General features: G+C 57.4%; 1 protein-coding gene across 1 annotated transcript; it reads right to left on the reverse strand.

The window, feature by feature from the left end:
• Positions 1-1,503: 1,503 nt before the first annotated feature.
• On the reverse strand, positions 1,504-10,134 carry CD177 (CD177 molecule). Its single transcript, XM_024132822.2, has 9 exons — positions 10,089-10,134; positions 9,874-10,014; positions 9,473-9,655; positions 8,635-8,754; positions 8,357-8,473; positions 3,379-3,519; positions 2,461-2,646; positions 2,190-2,324; positions 1,504-1,954 (listed from the first exon to the last, which is right to left on the reverse strand). Exons 1-9 carry the CDS (start codon positions 10,132-10,134, stop codon positions 1,722-1,724), a joined length of 1,302 nt encoding a protein of 433 aa, XP_023988590.1. The 3' UTR covers positions 1,504-1,721.
• Positions 10,135-10,571: the final 437 nt, after the last annotated feature.

Here is a 10,571-nt window from a genome sequence, read left to right on the forward strand (position 1 = left end):
TGATGGTTGATGAGGGCACCGGGTGAGAGAAGGTACCCTGCCACCCAACAGGAGATGCTGTATGTCTTGAACCAGTGGCCAGTCTATCGTGTCACCTCTCCCAGAGCCAGAATGCAGGGGTCCATGAATCAGGGGAGGATAAGGGAGTGTCCCCTCCCACTAGTACACCTAACAACCCGCTTAAAGAATTTTTTGCTCCGGCTCTCTGTGACCTTGGGCTTGGTGTGGGTGAGGAACCCCATCAGAGCTCTAATCAATTGGAAGCCAGGACTGCCCCCTTGCCATTTTGTGCTCCTTGCGCTGCTGAAACAACAGGCAGAGACGAGGGCCACTCTGCTGACGGCCAGAGGGAACCTGACCCCCAGAGGAAGGCTGGGTTGCTGGATCAAGGAAGACCATGTTTGGAAGCCAGGGGATGCGTTGGGGGTAATATCTCCTTGGCCGGTGGCCCCGTTCAGCCGAAAGTGGCCAAGAGCCAATAAAGACAAGACCATTGAACACTTACTTCCCGTAAGAATGAAGATTTGTGTCACACCAGTTGTCCAGAGGAGGTGGTGGCAGGTGCTAAGAGAACATAGAATGGGTGGTAGGAGAGGGCAGCTCTGATCACCACCAGCTACACAGTCAGGACCTTTTCATCTTCGTTTTATGCTGTTTTCCCCCGTCTTCCTCTCACTGTGGCACATGAAGAACTGGTTGTCTAACGGTGTGGGTGTGTGACCCATTATCATTAGAACAATATGGTAACGGATGGGAATTGTGTCTTCTGTATTGAAGACTGATTTTCATCGGGACAAAGGAAAGGGGTGACTGCTGGACGCTTTCTGTTTCCTTCTTCAAATTCACTCTCTCATTCACTTCCCCCTGCCCTGCACTGTGGGACTGTCAATGGAATCTCCTGCCTTGCAGCTGGGTTCAGTCAATGGGGAGACCCAACAGGAGACCAGAGGGAGGATATTGAGTGAGGTTGGGGTATCAATTCCCCAGCTCCCTCCCTGTAATGTCGCTGTGGGCTGGATGGGTTTTCAGCCTGGGATCAGAGATCCTGTCAGACAGCGTTGTCTAAACACCACCCCCTCCAGATTCTAGTAATGGTAATGACTTCTTCTCAGTGTTTCAGGCCTAGGATGATAACAGCCCCAATGATATCAGCCTCAGGACACTGTACAAAGCCTCTTGCTTCTCTGTCTCACACAAACCCTTAAGTTTCAAGTGGGGTGAGCCCGCTGTCGGTGCTGAGGCCCTGGCCACCGGGATAGAACCCTCACTGGTCCCGACGCACCTTCACCTCCCAAGTCGTGCATATGCCCAAATACTTTTGCTTGCAGCAACCTGAAGACTCTGCTGCTACCCAGTGGGATCCAACGGGGATGTGGACCAGATCAGTAAAGGACAGCCTGAGATGGTGAATCTGCCACCGGATTCCTCTCCTCCCTCATGCCAGATCTCTGGGAGTCCTACCCTCCCCTCACGTAGGGAAACCCCAGCATTGGGGGGAAAGGACAGTGTCTTTATTATCACACACACGGGGCCACTGCTTGAATGTCCACCCTCCCGCAGGGCAAGTTCAGCCGCTCCGAGGCCCTGTCCTCCTCAGGTCATACGGTAGGTGGGGTGGGTGTGGATGATAACCCGTGTAGAGGACTGGGAAATAATTCAGTGTCCAAGGCTGTTTAGTTATGAGGTCAGAGGGAGGGTTTGGGCTAGGGGGTCAGCAAGGGCTAAGAATCATGGAGAAATGGGATCAGCAGGGAGGGCGCCCCACACCAAAGGGCTAGGGCTAGTCCCAGCCCTCGCACCCAAGCCGGGTAGGGGGCAGGGGCAGCTCCAACTAGCACTGGAGGATCATGGTCCTCAATCATGGAAAAGACCCCAATATTCTGGGTACCGTTCAACAGGGAGCTGGAAGGTTGGACCATGCAGCCCTGGATATTCACTGGGAAGCTCAGCCCACCTGGAGAGTGAAGATCGAGTCAGAGGGGCTCAGATTTCCTCAGGACCCTCCCCTCCATCCTCAGACCCAGAGACCAGGCTCTTAGTACCCTCCCCTCCGACCTAGAAAGTCTGGGTCCCCAGCCCCCTCCACCCTCAAACGCATAAGCTAGGGTCTCAAGCACCCTCCCAGCTCAGGACCCGTAAATGCAGGCCCCCAGCCCCTTCATCCTTGGGACCTGACCTTCAGCACTCACCTCCCGTGACAGCAACGTGACCCTTGTAACAATGACTGGTGCCATTAGGACACCTCACCATGTCAGAGTTCTGTGTACAGGATCCAAAGATGGACAGACAGGTGGGACATTGCAGGTCTCCCGGCTCAGGGGCAGCTGGGGAGCAGAGAGAAAGTTAGGGGCGCACAGCTCTGCTCTTGGCGGTAGCCACCCTCCTCGAGCCCCAGAGTGTATCTCTGGGGCCCCATCTCTCCCCACCTCTGGTCCCACCCAGCCCGCTGGGGTCCCACACCTGGATGAGGGAGGGAGTTCAACAGGACACTGCTGCTGGCGGCCAAGTTGCACTTGTTGGAGGAGCAGAACCGGGCAAAGGAGGCGACAAACACTCCGGGGGGCCCCGAGTGTATGGAGATAGCCTGGGAATCCCGTGTCCCGGCCTTGCTGCAGCCTTTGCTCCCCACCAGGAGTGATGTGAGTCCTGAGGGGTGACAGAGTGAAAGCCAGGTGTGGGGAGGGGAGACTCCGAGGGCGGCAGAGCCAGGGGTTCCTCAATGCACAGCAGAGGGGGGGGGGATGAGGGTCCTCTGATGACAGGAGCACAGGTCCTGGTGAGTGCACGGGGAAGACTGGGGCCAGAGCCTGGGTCCTCCTCCAGCTCTGCCACCTCTCAGTTCTTGCTCAAATGTCACTTTCTCACTAGAGCACCCTCAGAGAGCAAATGACAACTTTACATCACTCTCCCGATCTCCTTTCCCTGCTGGATTTCTTTCCATAGCTCTTATCTTCATATGCATATCTCACTCTTTTCTTTTTTTCTTTTTTTTTTTTTTTCTGCTTTCCCACTGGCACATAAAGTTGCAAGAAGGCAGATGAGATGGGATCTACAGCACCTAAAATAGTGCCTGGCACACAACGGGCAGCTCATGAGACCTTGAAAGAAGTCACTGAGGTTACTCTGTGCCAGCTCTCTCAGCCCTTTGCCTGGACTACCGGATACAGCCTAGCGACCACCCAGCAGGGTAGGTACTATTATTGCCATCACCTCGCCCCCAGGTTTCAGAAGGGGAAACCAAGGCGCAGAAAGAGGGAGAATTGGGTTTAGAACCGCAAGCATGAGGGGAACCTGGCAGGAAATTCAGGGCACAGACTCCAGGGCAGGGAGACGCAGGACCCCGTGCGGGGGTCTTGCCCTCTTGCGCAGCCCACACACCTACATCTATGAGCAGAAGTGTCTCCTGACACACCTCCCCAAGTTTACACAGCTGCTCCGTATCCGTGGACCACGTGACAGGTGTCTGAGTCAGGTCTTGAGAAGTCCGAATCATGCTCCCCCGATGACAGGTCAGAATAGCTGCCGAGAAAGAATTACCAGGGTCTGTGTGATCCAGGGACCTGCCTGGTCCGGCGCTTGGGAAGACTTGACTTACCCTCCAGGCCATCTAGCCACTGGGTCCCTCAACCTCAGATTAGAAGGGACACAGGAAGTCCGAGCCCCACCCCCATTTTTTACCCCGTTTTTGCTCGAACATCGCAGGGACTTTTCCCAGCCCCCCTTGGAGACAGCTGCTCCTGCCTTTGGGTGTGAGAGAGATGGATGGCTCTTCCTTAGCCTGAGCCAATCTCTGCTTCCCTCTCTGGGCCTCAGAATCCTTATCTGGAAAATGAGGAGAGTAGCCTGACACCGCGTATCTCTTTTAGCTGAGAAACCCTATGATCCAAACAAAAATACTCAAACGCTTCGTGCGCACTGAACACTTACTGAGGTGCCCGGCTGCCGTGACTACGTTCCAGGGATTAACCCGTGTAAGCCTCGCAAGGAGCTTGCCTCGCCTAGATTGCCTCATTTCCTCCTGGCCCCCTGGCCCCTGCCCCGCACCAAGCAGGTGGTGGTATCCTCATCAACCCAGTTTTCTTTTCTTTTCCTTTTTTACATATCTTTATTGGAGTATAATTGCTTTCCAATGTTGTGTTAGTTTCTGCTGTACAACAAAGTGAATCAGCTCTAAGTATACACGTGTCCCCCTATCCCCTCCCTCTTGAGCCTCCCTCCCGTCCTCCCTATCCCACCCCATCCCCGTTTCCAAGGTGGGATACAGAGGAGTTTTTAAGTAGCTTGTCCAGTGTCCCACTGCACGTGCTTGGCAGAGCTGGGCTGGGAACTCAGGCATTCTGGCTCCCTGCGGGGAGTGAGGGGGAAGGGAGGGGCTGATGACCATCCTGAGCTACCTCGGCCCCTGCAGCCCTCAGGAGTCTAGTCTGCAAACCGTGAGACCTTCTCTTAAGGCCATCACACGGTCGGCCGCGATGTGTCTTGTGATGCAGAAACCCCTGGGCTGACCGTGCAGGGCCCACAGACGTGTACCCTTCACAACATACCCCACGAAGGAGGGCCGCTCGTCTCCCCGCTTCACAGATGACACACTCGTGGCTCCTGCGCCCTCCTCCCAGCCTGGTCCCCAGTCTGCCGCCCCCATCTCCCCTGTCTTGGTCAATGGCACCTCCTTTCTTGCAGTCGCTCAAATGGAACACACTGCTGTCATTCTCAACAACTCCCTTTCTCTTACACCCCGTGTGGCACCCACCAGGAAATCCTGTCGGCCGAAGCTGCAAAACACCTCCAGAACCTGACCACTCCTCACCCCCTCCACTGCTTCCACCAGGGTCCAAGACCCCTTGGCCCTCACCCGCTTCCTCCTGAGTCTCCCTGGGGGGTCCCCTCCCCCTTGCCCACCTCCCCTTTACTCCAGTCTCCACCCAGCAGCCAGAAGACACCAATAGTCCCTAATCCCATTCAGAATAAAACTCTAAATCCTTAAGATGGCCCCAAAGGCTCTAGGTGATCTGGCTCTGTGTGATCGACCCCGCCGCCCTCCACCCAAGGATCCTGCTCTGCTCCCCCTTGATCACTCTGCTGGAGCCACACTGGCCTCTGGATTCTTCCTTGAACACATGGCAGGCACACACCACCCCAGGGCCTTTGTATACTCTGCGACCCCTGACTGTCTGCGGTTATCTCCTCCTCCCTGAACTTGGTGAAAGAGGCTCAAAGAGGTGGTAATCCGCAAAAGCTGGTTCAGCGGCAGAGCCCAGACAGAAACCCACGTCTTTCTGATTCACACGCCAAGCTCTTAAAGGCTGTGCTCTCCCTGACTGTGCGACCCACTGCTCTCACTGGGGCCGCCATCCTATTCCTTAGGGGGAGAGTCAAGGCTGTTAGAATCCTAGCCCCTCGGTTCTTCTTTATTTTTATTTTTTTATTTTTTTATTTTTTGTGGTACGCGGGCCTCTCACCGTTGTGGCCTTTCCCGTTGCGGAGCACAGGCTCCGGACGCGCAGGCTCAGCGGCCATGGCTCACGGGCCCAGCCGCTCCACGGCATGTGGGATCTTCCCGGACCGGGGCACAAACCCGCGTCCCCTGCATCGGCAGGCGGACGCGCTACCACTGCGCCACCAGGGAAGCCCCCCTTGGTTCTTCTTTAGTATGGGCTCCTGCGGTGGTCCATTTTGCACCCAGTCATCTCCTGCCCCCATGCCTTCCAGGAGCTGTTCTATCTGCCTGAGATGCCTTTCTGTCTTCCACTTACTCCCTGACATCTTGCTGTACCCCATCTTCTCATGCCTGGCCTTGCCAATGCTCGATAGCTATTTGCTGAACTACCGAACTGAACTTAACCAGGGAAGGCAAATGCACCGTCCCAAGATCTGGCTCTGATGCGGAAAGCCAACAGAATATGGACATATATTAGGGACATCCACCTGTGGCCTAATGGCTGTGTTTTATGTGACGTGTGTGGTTTGGGAGCGTACATATGTGGGATGTGTGTGGATGTGCAGTGGGTATGTGGGGGGTGGGGGGTAGTATGGGAACGTGTGAAATGTGTATGGTGTGTGTATGGTATGTGATGTGTGGTGTGTGTGTGTATAGCGATACAGTGTGTTGGTGAGGTGTGTGGTATATGTTTGTTGCATGGGTGCGGCGTGGTATGTGTCCTGTGTACCTGTGTTTTGTTTGTGTGTGCTGTCCGCGGCATGTGATGTGTGGTCTGTGTGCTGCGTGTGGCGTGTGCTGTATGTAGCGTGTGAAGTCTGTGGTGTGTGTGGGATGTGAGGTTTAAGGAGGCCCGTGTGCGGCATGTGACGTGTGGTGTGTGCTCGGCACAGCGTGTGTGTCTGTGTCTCCTGCGCGTATCGTGTGTTGTATGCGTTGTGGTGTGTGGTGTGTGTGGCGTACCCCTGATCTGTTTGGGAAACGCCTTCTGGATTATGAATGTTACCTAGTCCCAGAGATGAAGGCCAGATAAGTAAACCAGCATTAATGAAAAGGAAAGATTCAGACTCTGTCCTTCTCTGCTCAACACCCTTCCACAGCTCCACGGCCCTCAGCAGAAAGGCCAGCCCCTCAGTCCGGCTGGGCAGACACCTGACCCACCACCAGGACCCCCCCGCCTACCTCTCGGCTCCCCGGGCAATATCCGTTCCCAAGACACAGCAGGGCATTTCCTGCCTCCTTGGCCTGGCACCCGCTGTTCCTTCTGCTTGGAACGGCTCTCCCTTCACGGCCCACACTCACCTTGTCCACCTGGAACACTTGTGATCGCCCGCCACCCCCAGCTGCACCCCATCCTCTCGAGGAGCCCCTCCTCAGGCAGAGCCGAGGGACCCCTCTTGAAACCAACGGGCTGCCCCCACCTCCAAGCCTTTGTCCATGCTGTTTCCTCTGCCTGTTCGTGTCCTTTTCCTCTTCTGGGAACAAACTGTAGCTCATCTTTAAGACACGGCTCATAGGTCACTTCCTCTGTGAAGCCCTCCCTGATTCGCCCCTCCCAGGACATCAGTATCTTCCTCCTCTGAGGCCCCCCCAGACCCACTTCCATGACAGCCCTGTGACCATCTGTATCTGCGATGTCTCCCTTCTCGGTCCTGGAAGCCCTTGAGGGCAGGGCCAGGGTCTGAGTCCTCTGGGGTCTCCACAGGAGCCCTTGGAATCCTGGACAAACTCAACGTCAGCAAACGCATCCTGGGTGCCCATCCTCAGCCAGCCCTTATGCTGCCCGAGGCCGGAAGCCTGGTGTCAGTGACATCCAGGCTCTGTCCTCAAGGCTCCCAGTCCAGCCAGAGAGATCCAAACAAGAGGAACGTTTGCTGAACTCACTCAACTCTCCCTGAAGCTCGGACAGGGAAGACCCTCCTCCCACTTTCCTAAGACCTCACTCCCCTCTTCGCCCCTCTCCCCACCTCGCCACGGCAGGTGCTTCACATCAAGACACTCGAGGCCACTCTCATCCACCGGTGTTCCGGTGTAGCTGGGTTTCCATGGGGAAGTGGGGACCCTCCCCGTGTCCCCGTTTGGCTCTTACTTTCCCTGTCACACCTGAAGCACCCTTGATATCCTCTCTGATCTTTTTTCTCTGTATCATGGCTGCTGGGGTGCCCCAGGACCATGGGTGGGGGAGGGTGGGGGTGGTCAAGGGGGAGTGGAAGAGCCAGGGTTACCCAAGGTTAGGGGTGTGGAGAAGTCAAATCGGAAGCAGCAAGTCACTCCCAGTAAGGAAACCAGCAGGCACATCTGCACTCACTTCTGCAGCCAATGGAGGCAGCCCACCCTCTCTGCCCCTCTGACCTTCCTCCCTTCTCCTCTCCCACCTGGCCAGGCTGCCCTAACTTGGCCAGGCCCAGCATCATTTAAAACACCCACCAGTGGATTCCTGTCCTACAGATATGTCCCCTGGACCACGCACCCTCTGTCTCCCCTTAAGCTGGACACCTCTTACGGGCACCCTCACCTGAAGCGCCTACGGGGAGAATCCCTTACATCACATCTGCCTGAGTGAGTAATAAATATCTGAATGACGTGATGCTGGCTTTGGTGGGATGTGTTTGGATGTCCGCCTTTCACAGGGTCATCGTGCCCCAAGGCCGCGGCGCAGGGCATTTGGTCTTTTTTTTTTTTTTTTTTTTTTTTTGCGGTACGCGGGCCTCTCACTGCCGTGGCCTCTCCCGTTGCGGAGCACGGGCTCCGGACGCGCAGGCGCGGCGGCCACGGCTCACGGGCCCAGCCGCTCCGCGGCACGTGGGATCCTCCCGGACCGGGGCACGAACCCGCGTCCCCTGCATCGGCAGGCGGACTCCCAACCACTGCGCCACCAGGGAAGCCCAGGGCATTTGGTCTTGTGGGTATGACACTCACCTTCAGAATCACAGGTCTCCCACAGACTGATGGGCCCGATTTCCTGAGTCCCATTAAGCAGGTTGCAGCCTGCTTGGGACGTGCACCCTTGGACTCTCAGCTGGGCGGAGGCGTGCCCTGTGGAACATGAGAGGAGGGGAGAGAGGGAGACACTGCCGCTGGGACCATCCAACCCTCATGGGGGAGGCGCAGCTCTGGGAAGCCAGGCCCACCCTCCTCCGGGTCCCAGACCTCAGCTCCCTGTCCTCCCCAGAGACTCAGGTCTTGGTCCGGCTCACCGACACTGAGCAGGAGGGTCCCACTGTAGCAGTGTGTGCTCTCGGCGGGGCAGGTCAGCTCTGCGGCAGACTCACAGCTTCCGCCAGACAAGCAGACTGGACACCGCACAGACCCCGGGGCTGGGGAGGTGACAGAGAAAGGGAGGGAGGGCTGAGGGGGCTCTGAATTCAGACCGTGTGCCTTCCCTCCACCCCCTCCCCCATTTTGCTGGTCCCCAAGAATCAATTCCCTCGTCTCCCCAACATGTGCCCTCCTCGAGCTCTTCTCATGAAGGCCTGGGGTGCAGGGCATTTGGAACATGAGCTAGAGAGACAGCAAGGTGGGGGCGGGGAACGTGAGATCTGGGAAGGGGCGCCCGGGACTGAGCACAGGAGGTGGTACGAGTCGGGGAGGGGTGCCCGGGGAGGACCCAGTGGCTTCACCCACAAGTTCCACTAAACAGTCCAAGAAGACAAGATGCCCGTGTCCACAAAAGATGCCAAAGAGTAGAGAAACGCAGAACACAGCCCCAACCCCGATTTACGGTCTCAGACAGAAGAAAAAGACAGTGGGAAGTCCCAGGCCCGTTTCACTTAGGAGGAGGAAATGCCGACTAGAACATGCGTGAACCAAATCCAGCGGGATGGAAGGAAGGAGGGGGCCGCCAGGTCAGGGCCGGAGCCAGAGTCGGAGGTGGCTGGGTGAACATGGGAAAAGCGGTCCAGTTTTCTGCTCCGGGACTGTTAGAAGAAGCTGTGCCGGGGAGAGCGGGCAGGGAGGGATTCTAAAGGAGCAGCCCCTGCGTGCTCACCACAGCCCCTCAGCCCCTCAGACACCCTCCTCCTCTCCCTCCGGCACCTGGGGGCGGGGGCGGGTCCCAGAGAGGGAGGCTGTTGGACAGATAGTTGCACAAGTTCTCCCGGCACACCCGGGTGTAGGAGGCGATGGACAGGCCGGGGCCTGCCCTATGCTGGGTGATGACGGCCTCGTGATCGGCTGCCTGGGTGCAGCCCTTGATGATCACCACGTACACCTGGGGTCCTGGACCAAGAGAGAGAGACGGGCCGGGGTGAGGTCATGACTAGAGGGCGGATGTGCCTCGTGCCCTGGGGTGAGAGGCTGCAGAGGAGCCTCCTGGTGCTGGGGGGAGCAGGCTTTCGAGTTTGTACACAGAATATGCCGGTAGGACCGGGAGCGATAGGAGCGTCTCTGCACAGGGGAGGGTGGGAGTCAGGCGGGGGCCCACGGGCCCTCCTTACCGTTCTCCACCAGCATCAGAGCCTCCTGGCAGCTCCAGCCGTCCTCACAATCCTCCTGGCTAGTCGTCCACTGGAGGGGCAGTTCCGATGTATTCCTCACGGTCGCCAGTGTCCCCGAGTAGCAGGTCAGGGCCTGCACTCCTGAGATGGGAAGAGCCAATCAGTCTTCGCTCATCCCCCAGGGGACTCCCCTCCTGTCTGGGGTCCTCACTCACGGGGCACGGTGACGCCCAGGAAGGCCAGCAGCAGGGCAGGGGTCATGATCAGGGCAGCTGGGACCCTCGCGCCTGCCCTTTCCTCCTTTTTATATCTCGCCTCACTCAAGGCAGTCCAGGAAAGGGGTGGGGAGGGCAGGGACTTGCTAAACGGGGCCTGGGCCTCCCTCTGAGTCTCAACACCTTAAAGGCAACAGGGGTGGGGAAGGGTGGGGGCTGGAGGGTTGGTGAGTGAGGTCGAGGGGGAGTCTGGGCCCCCAGCCCCTCCACAGTTAGAGATTGAGGCATCCTGGCTCCTAGACCTCACAGGTCCAGATGCCCAGCCCTCTTTCCTCCAGAGCCCAGCTGTGTGGGTCCCCACCCACATCCTGTTTCAGGGCAGCTTGTGAAGGCGGTTTCCTCATCTCATAGCAACTTGGCCACCTTCTGGCTCCAAGTGAGGAAATGGCCCAAGTGCCTGTGAAGACACTGTGAGGTGAGTCT

The sequence above is a fragment of the Physeter macrocephalus genome, chromosome 17 (assembly GCF_002837175.3).
Source record: "Physeter macrocephalus isolate SW-GA chromosome 17, ASM283717v5, whole genome shotgun sequence".
Classification (NCBI taxonomy): Eukaryota; Metazoa; Chordata; class Mammalia; order Artiodactyla; family Physeteridae; genus Physeter; species Physeter macrocephalus.